A 21,857-nucleotide genomic window follows, 5' to 3' on the forward strand; every position below is an offset into this window, starting at 1 on the left:
CTCCATTTATGCTTATTATAAAGTATTCAGAGCCAGGTTTTGAATCCGGGCATTTGTCTCCAGAATCCATTCTCGCTATGGCATTCTATTGCCTGTAATGTAACAAACGTTGGGTAGACAGTGGAAAACATGAATCCTCATGCACTGTTGGTAGATGGGTATACTAGTGTATTCTGGGGAGCATTGTTGGTAGATGGGTATACTAGTGTATTCTGGGGAGCAATCTGGCAGCACGTAGTGAAATTAATTAAATACCATATGTCCTAGCAATTTCACTCCCAGGTTTAGGTCTTAGAGAGTCACACACAAAATGAGTTGGGAAGTGTTCTGTCCGACTCTGCTCTCTAAAAGAGCTTGTGTCAGAATGATATTATTAAAATGGTTGATATAATTTTCCAGTAAAGCCACCTTTTTAGTTTTGTTTTTCTGAGGAAGTTTTTAATAACAAATTCAATTTCTTTAGTAGGCTATAAGGTAGCCTGATATAAGGCTATCAGGTTTTTTTACCCCTGAGTTTTCAGAGTTATTTATATATTCTAGATACTAATCCTTTGTCAAATAGGTGGTTTGCAAATATTTTCTCCCAGTCTGTACCTTCCTATCTTAATAGGATTTTTCATAGAGCAAAGGTTTTAAATTTTGATGAAGTCACCATTTATCAATTTTTTCTTTTAGGAATCATGTTTTTGATGTCAAGTTTAAAACTCTGCCTCACCTTAGATATCAAAGATTTTCTCCTGTGTCTCTTTTCTAAGGGTTTTATCGTTTTATATTCTACACTTAAGTCCACGATCCATTTTGAGGTAGTTTTTGTACAAGGTGTGCGACTAGGTCAAGACAGATAGATTAAAACTTATGTATTTCTGTATGCATTTATTTTTGCCTATGGATGTCCAAGTTCTCCAGCTCTACTTGATGAAAAGGCTACTTTTCCCCCATTGAATTGTGCCTGCACCTTTGTCAAAAATCAGCTGGGCATGGTTGTATGGGTCTGTTTCTGGGTTCTCTGTTCTATTGATTTATGTATCTACCCTCCCCTCCATCAATACCACACAGTCTTGATTACTGTAGCTATGTAGTAAGTCTTGAAATTCGGTAAACCGATTCCTCCTACTTTATTCTTCTTTTTCAAAACTGTCTATTTATTCTAGTTCCTTCGCCTTTCCATACAAATTTTAGAATACAGTAAGTCTCCTACATACGAGTGAGTTCCGTTCTGAGATCACGTTCATAAGTCCAACTTGTTCCTAAGTCCAACGAAGTTAGCCTAGGTACCAACTAACACAATCAGCTATATAGTACTGTACTGTAATAGGCTTCTAATACTTTTCACACAAATAATATATAAAAAACAAACACAAAAAATAAAGAAAACATTTTTAATCTTACAGTACAGTACCTTGAAAATACAGTAGTACTGTACAACAGGTGGCATACAGGGGCTGGCATCGAGCGAACAGGCAAGAAGAGTTACTGACTGGAGGAGGGAGAGGAGGTGGGAGATGGTAGAGCTGAAGGACCGTCAGCAATAGAAAACGGAGGGCAAGCTGCATGTGACTATGTACGCCAGACATGTGAACTAACTTACGTGACTGGACATCTGGACGCATGTTTGCATCTTTGAAAGTTCAAAACTTGAAGGTTCGTGTGTAGGGGAACTACTGTAATCTTACCTGTGTCTACAAAAAGTCATGCTGGGATTTTGACAGGAATTGTGTTTAAACCTCCGTACCCATGTGGGTACACAACTGATGTCTTTACTAAGTTTTGCAATCCAAGAACATGGCATGTCTCTCCATTTACTTACAACTTTGATTTCTTTCATCAGTGCTGTAGTTTTCAGCACAGAAGTCCTGGAGACTTTTTTCTTGGGAGTTTTAAAGTTACAAGTTTAATTTCCTTAATAGTTACAGGGTTATTTATTTATTTCATATTGCATGAATTGTAATATTGTGGTGTCTTTTTTTGGGGGGAAATTGTTCCATTTCAACTAAGTTGTCAAATATAGGTCCAGAGTTGCAGTATTCCTTTATATTTGTCTGCACAGTCTGTAGTGATATTTGTTGTTTCATTCCTGATACTGATAATCTGTGTCTTTTCTGTTAGTCTTGCTAGAAGTTTGTAATTTTATTGATCTTTTCAAAGAAACAGCCCTTTGTTTCATTGATTTGTTCTATTCAGGTTGGTTGTTTGTTTTCAATTTCATGAAATTCTGCTCTTACCTTTATTATTTCCTTCCTTCTGTTTGCTTTGGATTTATTTCCCCCCATTTTTCCCCTAGATTGAGGTGGGAACTTTGATTACATTCTTTTAAGGCTCTTTCCCAATGTATACATTTAGTGCTATACATTTTCCTCTCAGCATTGCTTTAGCTATGCCTCACAAATTTTGATATGTTCTATTTTCATTACATTCAATGTATTTTTATATTTCCCTTGTGACTTCCGCTTTGACCTATAGATTATTTAGAAGTGTATTGTTTAGTTTCTGAATGTTTGGAAATTTTCCTGTTACTAATTTCTAGCTTGATTTTTTTGTGGTCAGAGAACATACTCTATATGATTTCAAATCTTAAAATTCGTTGAAATTTATTTTATAGCCCAAGATGTGGCCTATCTTAATGATATGTTACATGGGTACTTGAAAATGATTTGTTGGTGGAGTATTCTATAAATGTCAGTTAGAGCCTACTGGTTGAAGGTGTTGTTGAGTTCTTCTATGTACTTGTTGTTTTTCTGTCTAGTTGTCTTACCAATTGTTGAGAGTCTCCAACTGCAAGTTTGGATTTGTATATTTCTCCTTTCAGTGATATCAGATCTACTTCATGTACTTTGCACACTGTTGTTTGGTGTGTACACATTTAGGATTGCTATGCTTTCTTGCTGCATTGACCCATTTATTATTATATAATGTCCCTTTCGCTCTCTGTCAAAATCTTTTCCTCTGAGGTCTACTTTATCTGATATCAATATAGCCACTCCTGGTTCCTTTTAAATAATGTTTGCATGATAGATCTTTTTCTTCCTCTTACTTTCAATTTGCCTATATTGTTATATTTAAAGTGAGTTTCTTGTAGACGACATATATTTTGGTCTTTTTTTTTCAAATCACTCTGCCCATCTTTGTTGTTTAATTGGTGTATTCAGTTCATTAACATATAATTATTGATATGCTAGGGAGTAAATCTGCTTTTTGTTTTTCTGTTTACTCTCTCTGATTTTTGTCTGTTTTCTTTTTTCTGCTTTCTGTGAGTTAACTGAATATTTTTTAGAACTCCATTTTGAGTTATCTATAGTGTTTTTGAGTTTATATCTTTATATAGCTTTTTAGTAGTTGTTTTATGTATTACATTATATATACATTACTTAACATGGTTTACTGATGTTGTCATCTTGTTCAAGTGAAGTACTGAAACCTTACTTCCCTTTATCCTTCCCTGTTTATAATGTAATTGTCTTAATACATTTAGAACCACATCAATGTTATAAACTTTGCTTCAACCATCAAACACAATTCAGAGAACTCAAGAGAGGGAAAGCTAGCTGTACATGCATACATGTTTGTTTACACATATATTTGTGCCCTTTCATCCTTCCTGATGTTCTAAGACTTCTTCTTTTATTATTCCCTTTCTATTTGGAGAACTTCTTTTAGCCATTCTTTTAGGGTAGGTCTGCTGGTGACAAATTCCCCCAGTTTCCCTTCATCTGAGAATATCCAAATTTCCCCTTCACTCCTAAAGGATATTTTATTTTCACTGGGTATAAGTTTCTGTGTTAACAGTTCTTTTATTTCAAAATCTGAGAAAAATTGTGCCACTCCCCTATAGCTTCCATGGTTCCTGATAAGAACTCTGCTGTCATTCAAATTGTTTTTCCCCTTTAGGTAAGGTGTCATTTTTCTTTTGTTGTTTCAAATTTTTTCTTTTTATTTAGTTTTCATAAGTTTAATTATATATGTTTTAAATGGATTTCTTCATGTTTATTCTGTTTGGGGTTCACTTGCTTCTTGAATCCATATGGATTTCTTACCAAACTCGGGAAGTTTCTGGATATTTTTCATCAAGTGCTTTCTCAGCTAAATCCTCCTTCTCATCTTCTTCTGGGACTTCAATGACACAATGTCAGACCTTTTGTTATAATCCCACAGGCCCCATCAATTTTTTCAGCCTATTTTCTCTGTTGTACGAATCAAGTACTTCGTATTATCCTTTTTTTTTTTTCCCTTTAGTTATTTATATTTTTCTGTTCTAGAATTTCCATTTCATTCTTTCTTGTAGTTTCTATGTTCTGGCAAGGTTTTCCATCTGTATATTCGTTGAGGCCATATTTTCCTTGAATTTCTTATCCATATTTTCATTTTATTATTTGGACACATTAATAACAGCTACTTTGAACTCTGTGACAACTAAATCCAATATCTGAGCCCACTAGAGTCAGTTTCTATTGAGTGTCTTTTCCCTTGAGTATAAATTACTGTTTATAATTTCATATTTTTATAATTATAATAGGGCTATAATTTCCTATTTATTTGCATGTCTCGTAATTTTGGTTGAAAACTGGATATTGTGAATAATATGTTGTAGAAACAGAAACTACAAGAAAGAACCAAATGGAAATTTTCATTCTGTTATGTTCTGAAGATTTGTTGTTGGTGTTGTTATGAAGGAATTTTGGGATGGGGGGGCCTCAAAATGCAAATTTTATATTTCCTATGTTGTGCATACAACAGTTGACATATCTACTTAGTTCTTTTGGCTTCTAGCAGCTGCTTTTTCAGCCTAGCCTCAGAGCATCTCACCTGCATTTACATAGGTTAGTCACTGGCCAAAGACTTGGACAGATTTTGGGGGTTCATCTCCTCTATAGTGCTTTTGCTTCTGGGATTTTCCGTTTAAATTTCCAGCTGCTCTCCACTGCCACACCCTGTCTTCTGACACTTCAGCTGCCACCCAAGCTGGACATGAATTGAGGAAATGTATTCAGGCAAAAAAAGCAGCAAATTTGCATATCTCACTCCAGTGCATTTCTGTCATTCGAAGATAGACTCCACACTGGATTCTGCCAGCTATTTTTGCTAGGTCCCACTGAGTCTCCCCTTTGCATGTGTAATTTAGTAGTCATCCAAAGATTTGGGTTGAGTTTGTCCAAATTTTGGTTTCACCCCTTATACCACTCTCTCTTCCAGGATTTCTGCTCTTAAATTTCCAGCATTTTTACCAGCCTTGAACTCTGTCCTCTGCTGTTTTGAGTGAGTAAGGCTGTGGTTTTCTGCGTTTGGAACTGGGGGATAGGGTGGGGCTGGAAAATGGGGTGGGGAAGGAAAACCTTCAGACAGAAAGACCACAAAAATCACAATTCTTACCCACTGCAGCTAAAGTCTTTCATGGGTAAATTCTCCTCTGCTTTCTGCCTGCTTTTGTTCACTTTCCAGGGCCTTCAAATATTGTTTTTTGTTTGTATTTTGCTCAGATTTTATAGTTGTTAATTGTGGCATAACTGGCCTGACAAAGTAACTCGAAATCTGGAACCAAGACTCATATATACACTGTATACATTTAAGAGAACATTTATAAGAAAATCCTTCCCCCATTTTTTTGTAGTCACAAGGATTTGGATAATCTAAATGTCTTTAGAGGAATGGCTATGTTAAATTTTCTAAACAAATACATGTTGGAACACTAAACAGATGTCAGATGCAAGTATGTACTAGATCCCAGGGATACAGTATTAAATAAAACAGATAAGTCCCTACTCTCTTAGAATTTACATTCTAGTGTGGGGAAATACATAATAACTATATAAACAAATAAATATGTAATTTAAAAGGTGGTGATTAGTCCCTTGAAGAAACACTAAGCATGGTAAGGCAGTAGAAAGTATTGGCTTAAAAAAAAAAAGTTAAAAAAAAAGTATTGGCTAGAGAGAGGGATTACCTGATAGATTGACATTTGGACAGAGATCCAAATATAGTGTGGAAGTAGGCCATAAAGATAACTGTGAAAGTATATTCCAGGTAGTTGAAATAGTACAATGGCCCTGAGGCAGGGGCATGCCTAGAATATTCAATAATTAGCAAAGTGGACAGTATGGCTGAAAAGGTGTGTATGAAGGGGGAGAGTGTTAGAGAGGTAACTGGAATCCAGATAATACAAGGGGCTTTTCGGTTATAGTAAGAACTCTGGGCTATATTATGAATGAGATGGGAAGCCATTAGAGCATGTGAAGAAGAGGTTAAAGTGAGTTATAGGTACATATAGCAACACGAAGAGAACTTAAAAGCACTGTGTTGAGTGGGAAAAGGAAGATTTATAGGAAGATATCACTTATGTTCACTCATGAGCACAGATTAAAAAGTCCTATACAAAGTATTATTAAACTGATTTCATCAATATATAAAAAAGATATAATCAACTAAGCTAATTTTATTCCAAAAACTCAAGGTTGATTTCACATATGGAAATATCTTTTACTTGCTACACTGACAGAATTTTAAAAAATATATGATCATCTCAATTCAGAAGGAGCATTTGACAAAATTCAAAATCCAATTCATGATACAAGTAATAGCAAGTAGAGCACATTACTGATCTGACAACCATTAATCAGAATCTCACTTCCAATACCACACTCAATGACAAAATACTGAAAGCTTTTCCTTCAAGTCTGATAGTGATTCAGACTTCCACCAACATCACTCTTCTTGAACATAGTGATGGATCTCCTGGCCAGTGGAGTATAGCATGGATAAGAATAAATGCTATAGAATTAGAAAGGGTGAAATAAACTGATATGATGTTCAGAGACGATATGAGTATAATATATGTAGAACATAAAAGAATACAGATAAATTATTAGTTAGTAAGTGAGGTTATTTAGCAAGGGTGCTGCTCCATGGTCAACACACAAAAATTGGTTATATTTCTATATAAAAGCAAGGAGAAAATGAAATTTCTAAAGATCCCATTTGCAAGATGTTTAAAAAAGCAACAGTAAATGCCTAGGAATAAATATAACAAAAGATGTGCAAGAAGAACTTTGCACATAAATCTATAAAACATTATTGACAGCAATTAATGAAATGGCGCACACAGACCACGGATTTGGAAGCCTCAGTATTACAAATGGATCAGTTCGCACCAAACTGAGCCTGCGTAAGAAAATCCCATCAGGGTGTTCAGGGAACTTGACAATCATGGAAATGCAAAGGTCCAACAATAGTCCTTCTGGAGATGAAAAACGTGTGGGACTTGCTGTACCACATACTAAGACTTATTAGAAAGCTACTGTAGTTAAAACAGTGAGGTACTGCTGTGAAGACAGACGTACAGACCAAGGAATGGATTAGGGTGCCCAGAAACAAACTCGCACTTAACAGAAAAATATGGAAAGGTAGAGAGTAACAGGAAAATTTTTTTTTCAGTGAACAGTTTTGTATTAATTGGATATCTAGATGGAAATAAAATTCAACTTGGCTCCTATTCTAACCACACAGAAAAATCAGTTGCACATGGGTTGTAGAACTATGAAAAGCAAAATACTAACACATCCAGAAGATAAGTTAGTAAGATATCTTCATCATTTTGGGGTAGGAATGATTCTTTAAATAGGCACACACAGCATTAACCATGAACAATCGATAAACCAGGCTACATTAAACTTCTGTTCATCAATAAACACCCATTAAGAGAGTGAAAAAGGAAACCACAGAATGGGAGAAGATACATGCAGTACATATAACCAGAAGGGATTATGGGGTGTGTGTGTGTGTGTGTGTGTGTGTGTGTGTGTGTGTGTGTGTGTGTGTGTGTGTGTGTGTGTGTGTGTGTGTGTGTGTGTGTGTGTATAAAATACAAAATCAACAAAGAAAAGACAATCCATTAGAAAAAGTGGGCAAGAGACTTCAACAGGCACTTGATCGAAGAGGATTTTCAAGTAGTCAGTGTATGAAAAGAATTTTCAAGCAGTCAGTATATGAAAAGGTCAATCCCATTAGTAATTAGGGAAATGAAAAGTTAAACCAAAGGACATAACATAACACATATACTGGAACTGGGGGACAATGCCACAAGATAGCAAAGATATGGAATAAAGTGAATTCTCATGTGGATTAAGTGAACACTCATTTCCCTGGTGAAGGGAGTATAAATTGAAAAATTTGTAAACAGTCTGGCATTAACTATTAAAGTTGAGGATATACATACTTTATGACCAGTTTTCTCCTAGTTATATTCCCAAAGGAAGCATGTGCACATGCACAAGAGGCACTTGCAAGATTGTTCACAGCAGCATTGTTTGTAGAAACCACAAACTAATCATTAGGCAGTTCACATTCTGTTTCTCTTCCTTCCGGGTACACGGTAGGCTCATACGGGAGGTATATATGGCAATGAGACTTGTTTTGGCTAATTAAACGGGGCAAAGAGGACATGTGTCGCTTCCAGAGTGAAGCTTTTGGTGCCAGGGTGTGATCTGTCTTGTTCCCTTTTCTCGCCTAGTGATTACGGAAGCATGTATTGCAATGGAGTTTCATTAGCTTGAGTACCTTAGTGACTACGAACAGAGTCCCTGCCAACCTACAGCAATAGTAAAAAATTATCTTTTGTGGGGTTAAGCCATTAATATTTTGGGTTTTTGTTTCCTGTAGCATGATCCAGCCCATTCTGATTGATATATAACTCAAAGGTACATCAACAGTTGAATCAATCAATAAACTGTGGTTTCTTCACAGAATGGGATATATTTCTACAGAAATAAAAATGAATGAAATTCAGCTGCGCTCAACACATGGATGAATCCCATCCATGGGATGGGAAGAAGCCAGACACATGGAAATATATACAATTTAGGTATGGATGCTCAACTGGTAAGACTATAAAGAGAAGCAAGGAAATCAATGTCATGAAAGTTAGGGTGGTGGTAACTTCGCAAAGTCAAGAGAAGAAAGTTGGGAGGTGACATAAAAGAGGCTTCTGGGTGTTGACAGCCTTCTGTTTCTTAGTCTAGGTGGCGCGTACACAGGTACCGGCCTTGTGATAAACCATTAGGCTTAACATTTTTGTTTACTTTTCTGTATGGGTGTGTGTTTTGTTTACTTTTCTGATGTGTTCAATTAAAAGGGATTTAAAAAAAGATTACTAGCCGCTGTAACAACAAACCAAGGGTATAATGGCTCAAAAAGATAGAGATTTCTTTTTCACTCACGTGAAATCCAAAACAGATGTTCTTAATTGGTGGGTGGCTCTCCTCTAAGTGATGTTCAGGCTCCTTCCACCTTTTGGCTCCGTCATCTTCAACGTGTAGCTTTCAAGGTCATATGCTCAAAGGCCAAAGTGGAAATAACATGGGGGACTGTGCATAGGAAAATTTAAGGACCCAAGTCACAGAAGTAGCACACCTTAGTTCCACTACCATCCAACTGGCTAGATTCAATCACATGGCCCGACTTAAGAATAAGGGAAGCTGGGAAAGAATACAGCTGATTTCCCAGGAAGAAGAAAATGGGTGCGAGGAACAGCTGGCAAGTCTCTGCCACAGCATGCATATACCAAAACCACCATCTATTTTGCCAAAGATACACAGGTGTCCAGGGGCACACAACAAACACATTGTGGGGTACAAGAGGAGCAGAAATATGAATCAGGAATAAAGTAAACAAACAAAATAAAGAACAGGAGAGGGGCCTTTCTGAGCCGGTCCTAATATAGCGCCATGAACCTAGAGGAGGATTATCTCAATTCTCAGCATCAATCTATGTACCCAAAACAGTGAGAGTAAAGTCAAGTAGCAATGGTGACAGCAGTGCCATCCTAACCAGACTGACTAAAGTTGACCTTAGATTTTGCACCTGTTCATCCTCCCTTGGCTCCTGTCTGTTCTCTAAGCCTCACTCCCTGGACTTTCCATTAGTTCTCTGAGTAACTTATTGACACCCTTCCAATAATTTTTCTTCTTAACCATCTTATTAAAGCCAAATTTGTACAGAGCAGATTTATTTTACCTACTGCACTTCCAGAATATGCTGAACTTTCGCCCTTACAGCAGGCACCCTATTCTGTCCCTGGCTTCGGCGGGACGCTGCTGCAGAAAGCCCAGCGCTTACACCTGCCTCCAGCAATAACAGCCAAGCGGCAGGAAGATGACCCTTACCTCCCAAATCTCAAATGAGTGCATCTAGTCGGGGGCACTTATTTTGTACTCAGAACCCTAGCTGCAAGGATTTTAATTTCTCCAGATGGCAAAGAATTTGAGGCAACCAGGCCAATATATAAGTTTACTATGGTGGATGCATATTATGAAGTACTTCACAGCTGACAGAAGCAACAATCTAGATGTATGAGCAGCTACGTGGAATATACTGGCTATTTACCTATTTTCTTTTGGCTCCTACACTCTCCGTATCTCCCTCTGCAGCACACCTCCCTCTCAGCCCCCACGTACACACACTCTGGAGTTGTGTTGTTGCAGCTGTGACTCTGCAGAGTGTATTTCCCAGAATCCACTGGCAGGTGGTTCCATTAGGTTCTGCCAAAGGATGCCATAGAGGGAAACTGAAAATGAAAAAGGGGGGAGAGTCTTCATTCCTGTTTTCCGGTTGCTGTCACAGTATTTCAGCTGCAGACAGTTGTCTCTGGCTACTAGCTTCTTTTGCACTCAGCAGCAGCTTTGCTACACTTCTGAGACACCAGCAGCAGATCAGCTCCCCCCTTGGCAGTCAGAGAACAGTCAGACCTTGCTCCCTCACCCTCAAGGCCATTTCCTTCCTCAGAAGTCCAAGCACCAGGTATGTGGAGGGAGCCTCCCCATAGAGATCTGAGTACTGACCAGTTAAAAGTGGTCCCTTTTCTGAGCTCCTAGTTTCTGGTAATTATTTCCCTTCTTCCCTTTTGTTTTCCCAGGCCTTAGGACATTATCTGATTTCTCCAGTTCTTAATTTTTAATTACATCAAGCATCTTCTTTTGTCTCAGCCTCTATCACTTGTAATCAATTCTCTGCATTAAATGCCCTCTATTTGAAACACTTAGTACTGTTTCTATTTCCCTGAGTGGGCCCTGATTGATAACATAGATGGATATTAAAAATACAGTTGAGTGATGGGAAAAAAGAAGACAAGATTTGTTGACAATACTCTATAAATAAAGCACATGCATGAGAACAATTCACATTTTACAAGAATACTTGCACAAGTAAGAAGATGTTAAATAAGGGTGCTAGATACACCTACACAGAATTTACTCTAAGGTAATAAAGCTGATCCAGGCCCACCAACCTTCCTATTGTACGTGAAGTTAGAAATGCAAGCTTCATTGACGGGAATTTTTAGGAATAGAGAGAACTTCTCCCTGAAAGGTAAAGAAGCAGCGCTGTCCCCTCCATCCTAAATCAAGCGAGGAGGGCTCCAACACAACCACTTATAGTCATTTCATGTTCCCAGGAGAGGGAGAGACCTTATATTCATTCAGCATTACATTCTCTAGCAAGACGCTTGCTACACTCAGAAACTTATAGACCCGGCTCCATATGGCCACTGGGGTGGAGCCTGGGGCAGAGGCTTCTTGGGAGAAAGTAACCTGAGTCACTTGTGAGGGTTTGGAGCCAGAGAGAGAGAGATGGAGAGGTCAGAGTCAGGCTAGCTGGGACAGGGCAAGGGGAGTCAGGGGCTGGCGGGGCTGCACTGCTGCTGTTTGGTAGGACAAATATGCATGAGTTTCCCGGGAGCTCCCAAAAAGGTAACCACTCCTAAGGTATTTGTTGGAACCGCTCCCAGGAGGGCTGCCCGCCAGGGTGAGGGACTTCAGCACTAGGACGCTGTGCATACGCTGTCAGTGTCGGGAGCTGAAGAGCCGAGGGGGAGTGTGGGCTGAGTATTGTAAGCAGGGAACCAAAACCAGTTAGTGCGCAAGTGCCATGGCGGGACTCCAGAGAACCCCACACACTGAGCCAACATTTAAATGCCTGTCTTAGTAGAACACACTGATGAAGCTAAACTAAATCAAAGTTTAGCCTTTGTGCCTCTAACATGCCTTCCCCCATCCCAGTCCTAGAAGTGACAGAGGAGGTGGAGAATGAGTGAAATAAACAGACCATGAAGGTTTCCCCACCCCACTGAGCTGGAGGGAGAACAGCTTTGAATTGGATGAGTTGCTGACAGGCCACTGAGATGTGGGAAGGGGCGGGGGAGACAAATATATTTAAAATAGTAATATTTCAGATTGGTCTCAGCCATGTTATAGGGAATAAATGGAACGTATTTACACCAGAGTACTAACAATGTAGAAGGACCCTTGAAGTAAGGCCAAAAAGATAGGGGCTGTGGCTACCTGTGCGACTCCTGAGAAGGGTAATAGTAAGTAGGGTGTCTCTGCTTAATCAAAACACATCATCTTGTGACCATGAGGATCAAGAGAGTCACACAGACCTAACTGCTAACATCCTTGAATTCCTGAACCAATGCCAACAACCACCAACCATCAGGTTTCTAGTTTTACAAGAAGAAAAATCTAATTTGTTTAAGATATTCTTTAGGGGGATTTCCTTTTTTTGTTGTTGCTTTTGTCACAATCAAAATGTAACTGATAAACTGATAAAATCAGTATCTCAACTTCCTCATGTGAGCATTTTTTTCCCCAGTTAGGAGCCCAATTCATAGGACTGGGGAAGTGTTGACCGGCATCTGGTAAGCTAATTAAATGTCTGAAGCACCCTGAAGGAAACAGAAAGGGTTCTGTGATCAAGACAAGGTGGACAGGGTGGCCAGAGAAGCTATATTAGCCAGGGCATATCATGCTAAACACTAATGCAACAGAGGTTATTCCTTGTTCAAAGAAGTGTGGATATTCTCGATCAAGCAGTTCTCCTCTAAGCAGGGACTTAAATATCCAGACTCCTTCTATGCTCTGACTCCATCTTCAAAACACGTGCTTCAAGGTCACCCTGGAAGGCAGAGGAGGGGGTGGAGAACACGGAGAAGGCTCGTCCACTCTTGAACTGTCTTGGTCTGGTAGTGAAACGTCACTTCTGCTCCCTTTCCACTGGGGAGGACGATGCACACAGCCCCACCTTGATGCAAGAAGCTGGGAAATGTAATTTAACTGTGTGTCCAGGAAAAGGACATTTTGGTGAGCATCTAGCCCGGTTTTTCCACAGAAGAAAAGGTGATGCTGGTGTGAAGATCTGGAAGATAAAAATGAACTCACCAGGGAAAAGTATCCTGAGAAGATGGAGTGGCAAATGTAACGACCCAGAAGTAGAAATGGCTTGGAACACTTGAGGAATGGAAAGAAAGCCTGTGTGGCTGCAGTTTCGTGTGGAAGCAGTGGGTTAAGGTGCAGCTGGAGAGGGAGGCCTGGGCAAGATCACACAGGGCCTGGGAAGGAGTTTGCCTTTTGTTCTTAGAGCACTGTGAATCCACTGAAGGATTTTCAGCAGAGAAGTGACATATCTGACTTACATTTTAAAAAGCTCACTTGGCTGAGTGGAAAATGAATTGCTCTGGGGACAGGAGTGGAAGCAACTGGACCCGTAAGGTGGTTACTGCAGTAGTCGAATGTCCTAGAACCAGGTGGACAGCCTGGGAGGTCACCAGGGATGGAGGACAATGTAATTAGAGGTCTCTGTGAGAATCTGTAAAGTGCTTCGTGAAATTACGTAAGTGGTTGTGTGACTGGAGCCGAGCTGTGTCTCTGCCAAGACCACGTTGCTTCTTTGGGAACTGTGCTCCCTTAGAACAGTGTTACAGGAACAAAAGCTGGAGCACCCCGATGACTGCAGGGGCAATAAGCCTCTAAAAGGGATGCTGAGGAAGCATAAGCACAGACTGCTAGCCAAACCCAACTTTATTCTCGTCTCTCACCACGCCTCCAACCCTTTTTCATTTAGAGAAAAGCTGCAGCAAGCCTGTGACTTTTCAGCTCATTCTTAGTTCACAGATGTCTTAGAATCAGTTTAAGATACAAAACCAGTCTCAGATGATTGCAATGTCTAATCCTACATTACAATAAATAATCTGCACCTATTGTAGCTTTACCTATTTTCGCCTCCCAGCTCTGTCCCACTTAAGTCAAGGAGCCTGCACTGGGGAAGGGAGGAATGGTCTGGATGCTCTCTGCTCTTCTCACCTCCTCTCCACCTAAGAGCTGCTGACTGCTCTGGGCCCAGCTGCAGAGAGGAAGGGGATAAAACTGTGCTTGCTTGACTGGGTGTTTCTGTGCCCCACGGGCCTGCTAGATATTTAAAGGGAGCATCATGCCGTCCCTTTTCTGCAGTCCCCTTTACCTTGGTGGATGCAGCTTTATTCTGGGTGGTTTCCTGAGACTCCCTCCTCAGCCCACATGGCACACTCCTAGCTTCTTTGTGCTAAGGTCTCCTTGCCTCTTCAAATGGTCCTACTGGACAGGACTCAAGACCAGCTGACACTTCCCTCTCCTGCAAGGTGCAAAGGATACACTCACGCATGGCTTACCACGGCAAATTCTGGGAACACAGGCCAATGCAAAAGCAGCAGCACTCCCCTGGCTCCACCCCTGAAACAGTTAATGAATCTCTGTTTGCCCTCCGCATTTCCAGGGCAGGAGTCAGATTCCAGGTTCACCATTTCTTGGCTTTAGGAATAAATACCTCAGGCTTCCCAAATGCTCCCAGTGGAATCTCCAATTACACTCTTTCCCACTCTTGTTTACTTCTTACTATGACTGCACTCCTTCATTCTGTTCTCCAATTGTTCCTTAAACTGATCTCACTGTTCCTTAAACAGCTGGCATGCTGTTATTTCTTAAAGAAATATATATTGTTCTCTCTTCAGTCTCGGCTCTCAACATTAGACACTGAAGCCCAGGCATGGACTTGAAGAACAGCTTGTCCTGAAGCTGACGATGGAGCAGGGGGGCACCCAGACTCAGGAAAGTCCTGCTTTCAGAATTGATAGAAACGCAGATGGAGGCTTGGCTGAGTTAGGGGGAGCCGGGGTCCTGAGTGAGACCCAGAAAGATGTTTATGTAGGTGGCTGGAGCCAGAACAGGCAAAGAAAGAATCCAAATTTTAAGTAAGGGAGGAAAGCAAAAGAGGGAAGAAGGCAGACCCCAGCTGTCCTGCTGAGCATGATAATAAAGCAGGGAAAATTAATCAAGATCTAGGAATATAAATAACACTTGGGAAACAGAGATATGGAGCTATAAAAAGGTGACGTGTGCACTACAGTGAGACAGATGCCCTGCTACTCCAAAACATCCCTTAGACTTTATGGCTTGCCTCCCTCCCTGTTATCCCAGGAGATTCCTGTCCCATGGAGCTGCCACAACAGTTGTCTCCCCAACAATCCCCAGTGAATCCCGCCAAGCTGGAGAGGACTGTCAGGGTATTTTGTCTTGGCTGCCTGGTAGCCAGCTCCACTCACCAGCCTCACATCACCCCCAAGATGGAAGTCTCTCTAGTAGGCTGTGTGAACCCTCTGTCCCTTTGAAATTCACGCTATCCCGCCTCTCCTACTCTTTGCAGATCTCCTGGATCTGCCCCCATCTTCAAGAGGTTGGCACCTGTTCCACGCTTATGTCTACCATCATCCTGGAGACTTTCAAAGTCCACGCAGAACCTCTCTCAATACCTGAGGCCTCCATGCATTAACCAATCTCCGGGCAACCTCCCTTGCACACCTCTCAGGCACTCACCCCTATAACTACACTCTAAACTTAGCCATTGCCTGGAGCTGCTCTGCTTCCAATATGAATTATTCAGGCATTCCAGTTTCTGACCACAGTCTCCCATCCTTCTAGGTTACTTGTTCAGTTACCCCCAATGCAACAACCTACTCCTGTCTTTACTCCACTCACCTGTTCTACCAAATTCCATGGTCCAGCATAGCAATCGCTTACTTACGAACGGTCTGAAATTCCTTTGCTCATTTATTTCAATTGCATGGCAAGTTTCCAATCCTGGATGATCCCTCAGTACTCATTTTTTCCACAGCTACACCTAGATTCCTGAGTACGTAGAGAGAACCACAGCATTGGACTCACTATAAATTCATGAATAATACCACTATAAATTCAAACCCCAGGCCCTCAACATTATGCAGCAATCCTCTCCCTGCTGCGACCTGACCTCTCTCATCTTAATAGACCTTTCAACAGCATCTGTCGGCCTAAAACCTCCCCACTCCTTCCACATTAAGAAATTCATTCTCCTGGTTTTACTCCTCCATCTCTGGCCCCACCTTCTCTTCTTGTCCCCTTTATTGGTTCATTTTCCTTTACTCATCCATTAAATGCTCCTGTGAGTTCTATTCCAAGCCACTTTCTCTTCTCGTTATCTTACTTTGGATATCTTACCTATTCCTATGACTTGAGTTACCTCCTCTGGCTGCTGAGTTTCTGTCCCACTTCCAAGTGAACATCAAGGTACCAAAAACCCAACCTTTTGAATGGCGTCACCAGCCCAACCAGTTGCTCAAGCCAGAAACCCAAGACTTGCTTCAGATTCCTTTCTCTCACCAAGCCGCAATGTCCCACCAGTTCTACTCACTGAAGTTCTCCCAACCGCCTCCGCCTATTCCACCGTCACTAGTTCACAGTGCCCTCATCATGTGCCCGAACCTGGGCTCCTGCAACACCCCTGCTTCTCATCGGTCCCACTCAACTGGACCCTGTCATCCTTATCACCTCCTTAGATGGATCTCAAGTGACCAGCTCAGGAATACAAAGATAAATATGAGTTGAGAAGACTGCAGCCTAATGCACAAAGCAGTCGCCACACAGTATTTAGATGCTGAAACTGCACTCTTCACGTAGCGCTTTGAGAGTGCGGATGAAGAAGTTAGTTCTGCTTTGGGAGTAACGGAGTAGGAAACAACTAGGCTGTTTGGAAGGATGAGTAAGACTCTGCTGGTCAGATGAGTATTCAGCAGAGAGAAGCACATGCAAAGGTACTGAGCAGTAGCTGCTGGATGGTTCATAGCCCAGTCTCCAAACATGCCCTCTGGCCTACACAGCCTGCCTCAAAACACCCACCTTACTGGAGGCACCCAACTGGCTCAGAGCCCTGGAACCTGTGTCCCAGTGGTCACTCTCAGTTCTTGTTCTTTGAAATAGGTAGAACAGGCTATATCTTTATACCTGGGCTCATGGCAGATGCCTTCTGGAAGGGGCCAAGGACCTATCATCCCAGTTCATCTTCTCCCGGCACTAGCCTTCCCTGCCCATAGCTTTCCTAAGACATGCTGATTTGGGCCCACTACAAGGCAGAAACAACAGACAGACCCTTCTGCCAATGAACAGCCCAATCTCCACCCCAAATAGCATCAATCAGGTGTGATTTATGAAGAGGCCCAGCTCCTGCACCACCACCCCCCCCAAGAACAGCTCACAATCTGTCAAGAATCTCTAAAAATCCTATAAAATAAGCCTGTTGAAAGGCCTATCTTGAGCTCTCCCAGAGTCTTCCTCAGTCAACAAGTCCATTCTTTACTCTTCAACCCCTAACCCTGCCTGGAGAAGGTCTTTAGAAAACAGTAATGCTTACAACACACATCAGCCACAGCTACAGTTTATTGTGCACCTCCTGTGCACCCAGCCCTAGCTACAGATTTCCTCATTAACCCACACCACACAACAATCCCATGAGACAAGAATCCTACCATTTTCCAAATGAGTAATATGACATTCAAAGATTAAAAGACTCAGCAATCAGTGGCAGGCTACCTGATTCCAAATTTGTGCCCTCAGCCAGACACACACCAGGGCCCTATGGGACAACAGATACTAGGAGTAGTTTGGGCCATACAGCTCCAAAGATGGAGATAAGGATCAGGGGAAAGAAGCACTCAGTACAGGGACAATCAAACCATCCTGACCTAGAAGCCCAGACTGACGTGCTCAGCCAGGATGCTGGTGGGCTACCAGCTGCCCCAGAGCCAAGAAGCAATGCCTGCCCCAGGCCTTCAAGGCCTGGGCAAACCAAAGCTGTAGAAGCTATGGGTAAGCAGAAGGAGCTGATGTGCAAACAGGAAAAGGACAATAGAGGAGAGTGGAGATGCTAGGACAGAAAGCCCACGTGGCTCCTGAGAGATGGAAAGAGGAGCCACACGCAGAGATGCATTGAATTCCAAACCATGTCGTTTCCATGACACTAAGGGCATCCACAATTCCCAGATAATCCTGCGTTCTCACAGTAACTCCTTATTCTTTAGCTAGCCCAAATGACTTTATGCTTCCTGGAACCAAGAAGCCTTCATTAGAGCAGGGCTGAGCCAGGGGTTTCATTACATTTTGTTCTTGGGATGGAGTAAGGGTGGTACCAGGCCCCGGGTCACAGCCTGAGTACTTCAGAGTACTGAGCCTGGAGTTTAAGACTTGCCTCCCCTTTCAAGGGGGGTCCAGAGGTCACCTGCGCTTGTAGAGACAAGGCTGGAGCTTCAGGCCTGAGAGCTGAGCCTTGGGCCCGACCCGAGGAGGCCCAGTCTTTTGAAAGTCAAACAAGAAGAAGTGGCTGTTGGTCAGGTCCTAGGGACAGAAAAGACCCAGTGAGCTCTAAATCCTCACCCCAGCTCCTCAAACCACCTCCATCCACATCCCGTCCCTGCTCAGAAAGCTTCCCAGGGCTCTCCCACAAGTCATGCCTTCAAGGAGCAAACGTCTGTGTCTGATTATGACCTCCATCCTGAACACCACTACTACCCTGAAGGGCCACACATGTGACAAAGATACGGACAGACTTCTTGGGGCCCTCACCTTGGAGATGACCTTGAAGCCCAGTTTGGTGACAGCCCCCAGAAAGGTCCGAACATCTTCAAAGCGGCTGCTGACCTCAGCCACTTTCAAGAGACCCCTGAAAAGGATGGAAAGTTCTGGGTAAATGCACAGACACACGCACGTGCACATATACATGCATCTGTTTCCTGGGGACTCCTACCCTGGCTTCAGCACTCGATTTGCCTCCTCTAGGAAGTCTCTGATGTTGGTTCCCATCAGTGAAAGGCAGAACACAGCCACGTCTACAGATTCATCCTCCAGAGGCACCTATGAAGAGTATCGTATGAAGCACACATTATGGGGAGGAGAAAGCCAGCACCGAGTGCTAGGGGTGCCGGGCAGAGAGGGCATGTTAGAGATTAGCCCATGAAGTTTGGGCCTAGGGCACAGGCCAGATACGTGGAAGGAGTGGGGTTTACCTGGGCCATGTCACACACAGTGACCCGGGGGTCCAGAGAGGCCAAGTCGAAGCAGTGCACAGGGTTCCGGATACTTGAAGCCAGGCGGCAGTCCCCACAGCCAAAGTCAGCCACCACCAGGGACGCAGGCCTGGAAGTGGAAGGGAGGAACAGCTCGCTGGTCTGGCCTGAGCCCGTGACTGACACACCTCGCTTCTCACAATGCCCAACTCCCACTCACCGCTGGTGAAGATCCCTGGCAATGCGGTCCACTGGCTGCAGTGGCCACTTCTTGACTTGGCTCTGGAAGCCACGGTGGTAGAGGAGAAAGGCCTCAGGGTCTTCCTGGAAGAGGCGCTGCGCAGCACTGCTGGGCCCTGAGTACAGCTGTTCATTGAGGTAGCGGAACCGGGCACCATCCAGCCGCTGGGCCATGCGGGCTCGCAGAGCCTCCGCCCGGGCTCCATGGCTGTCTGGACTGGGGGCAGGAGGCACCTCTGTCTCCTCTGTGGCGGCTGTGGCTGGGGCCTGCTCTGGCGCCCGAGGAAGCCGAAACTTGTTCTTCTGTCTACGCTTGTTCTTCTGCCGGTTCCGCCACTGCTTGCGACTCAAGGTGTGCGGAGGATTAGAGCAAGGGGTCTCAGGGCTTGGCTTGGTGGAGTCATTTGCAGCACTAGAATTCCAAGCTTTGGAACCTGCAGGGAGTGAGATGGGAAGGCATATTTGGGGCGATATCCCCTGAATTCAGAGGCTTAGCAAGAGACGAAACCTGAGACAGAGATTGTGGCCTAGATGAAAGTACTTCTTATTCCCTAACCCCAAATCTAGTGGTGGCAGATAACCTCTGTCATATGTAGGATCAGCTGATCCCCCCTCCCTGTCCCACATGCACTAATACCAGTTTGGTCAACATTGTCCAGGGGCTGGGCAGGATTTGAAGGGTCCTGTTTCTGGCATTTCCTCTTTCTTTTCTCTTCTGCAGCAAAGTCATTGCCAAGAAGAGCCCCTTTGTGGCACTTCTTCCTTTCCACTTCCCCTTCCTTGGAGCCACTGCTAGGTGGGCCCTGTTTTTGACGTTTCTTCTTCCTTTTCTTCTTTACTTCAGGAGAAGTGCTGGCAAACAAGACCTTTTTTGGGCGTTTCTTCTTTCTTTGCACCACCTCCTCCTCGTCCTCCTCGTCACTGCCAGGCAGACTGGGGGGCTGCTGGGGAAGAGATGCTGCCTCCAGGGCCCGTAATGTGGCCAAGAGCTGGCGGTGCTTGGAGCCCTGGGGGAAAACAAGGGATGAGAGCAGGGGCGAGGAGAATGGATGGGGCCTGGAGAATAAGAAAGGAGAGATGGGGACCTCATTCAGACACTGGTTAGAGGCATATGGATTATTCCCAGTCAACTTAACTTGTCATGAAGACTGCCAGACCCTGAAGAACTTTCAAGTCGCCATCCCAAGGAGGGCAGAGAAATCAGCCACCCCACTTTCTTCATTGTGCAGATGAGGTAATGGGGTTCCCCAGAGAAATGTTCTCTGCACGTGCTTTTCCTTCCAAGCTACAAGATCAAGGCCAGGGACCAGGAGTTCCAACCCTCAATCTCAGGCTTCTACCTCTAACTAATATCTTTTTATAAAAGTTAGGAAGGTTTCTGAAAACAAGAGTAACGGGATCACACGTGTGTGTATTAAAGGTGCCTCCTTTAATAGTTGTAGTGTAGAGAACAAACTGAAAAGGACAAGCTGTAGACAGAGGCCAGTGGCACGGACTACAGCAATGGGTTGAGGGGCTGAAGAGGAGGGAATAAAGCAGACAGATTCCATGTTGGAGGCTGACCGAAGGGTAGAAAGAGCCTGAGCAAGTGCAGCAGCCCTCACATCGGCAAAAGCTTAAAGGAGAAAGGTCTGCTGTCTGGGAGGCCATTCTAGGTTGAAGTCCTACTGGGTGGTCCTAAACCAGGCACTTATCTTGGAGCTCCCCTCAGCACCACCTCCCTTTGAAAGGTAGTGCTGACAACCCTTCAACGTCGCTTACTCTTGCTCTCTCCAGTGTCCACACAGCACCCAATGACCTTTTCAAAATGCAAATCTGAAGAAATCATTCCTCTGCTAAAACACTCCACTGGCTTCTCTCTCTCTTTACCGTATGCAAAGCCTCTAATCTAGCTCTCCAATTTATACGGCACCCCCTCTCACTCTCTCCGTTCCAACTACACAGATTATTTCTGTGTAGGTGTGTGACCCTAGCAGAACATGCTCTCTCACACCAGGGTCTCTGCACGTGCTTTTCCTTCCAAGAAACCCTCTTTGCTTCACTAACTTCTACTCACCAAGTCTCTCTCAGTTCCAACATCACTTTCTTTTGGAAGTTCCCGGATTTTCGGGCGGTCGCAGGCGTCCCCCTCCCCCTAATACACATGCGGCGCGCCCCAGCTCTGGGATCCAGCGGGGTCCGTTCCGAGTGCCCCTGCGGGTCCACTCACCTTGATTTGCGAGTCGGCCGTGGTCCGAGGCCGTAAGGCTACAGACCCGAGGTCCGCGACTACTGGGGCCTCCTCGGCCCACTCCGGCTCCTCGAACATGGGGTTGGGGAGAGCGAGGTCGCGCGGTCCACCAGCCTCTCCACGTGCCCAGCTAGTCTCCAGGAGTCAAAGCGCTCAGAGCCTCCAACACAGGGCCGGAAACCAAAGAGTGAAAGCTAAGGCGGCTAGAGCAGCCGGCTCAGCGCCGAA

The 21,857-nt window shown here is 43.5% G+C and overlaps 1 protein-coding gene across 3 annotated transcripts in view; it reads right to left on the reverse strand.

The window, feature by feature from the left end:
• Window positions 1-21,840, reverse strand: part of RRP8 (ribosomal RNA processing 8) — a 29,873-nt gene extending 8,033 nt beyond the window's left edge. Inside the window, exons 1-8 of one of the 3 annotated variants that reach the window (XR_012333204.1) lie at window positions 21,609-21,840; window positions 20,037-20,406; window positions 19,380-19,833; window positions 19,160-19,289; window positions 18,901-19,007; window positions 18,720-18,816; window positions 18,376-18,491; window positions 9,204-9,350 (exon numbers count right to left, since the gene is read on the reverse strand). Coding sequence is in view for 2 of the 3 variants with exons in the window: in XM_019947927.3 (XP_019803486.1) it covers window positions 9,320-9,350; window positions 18,376-18,491; window positions 18,720-18,816; window positions 18,901-19,007; window positions 19,160-19,289; window positions 19,380-19,833; window positions 20,037-20,406; window positions 21,609-21,707 (1,404 nt within the window). In the remaining variant the exon portion in view is untranslated. Of the gene's footprint in view, window positions 1-3,000; window positions 9,351-13,817; window positions 18,492-18,719; window positions 18,817-18,900; window positions 19,008-19,159; window positions 19,290-19,379; window positions 19,834-20,036; window positions 20,407-21,608 lie in introns of those variants that run through there. The other 2 variants (XM_019947927.3, XM_004326610.4) reach the window with 2 other exon arrangements.
• Window positions 21,841-21,857: the final 17 nt, after the last annotated feature.

The sequence above is a fragment of the Tursiops truncatus genome, chromosome 8 (genome assembly GCF_011762595.2).
Source record: "Tursiops truncatus isolate mTurTru1 chromosome 8, mTurTru1.mat.Y, whole genome shotgun sequence".
Taxonomy (NCBI): domain Eukaryota; kingdom Metazoa; phylum Chordata; class Mammalia; order Artiodactyla; family Delphinidae; genus Tursiops; species Tursiops truncatus.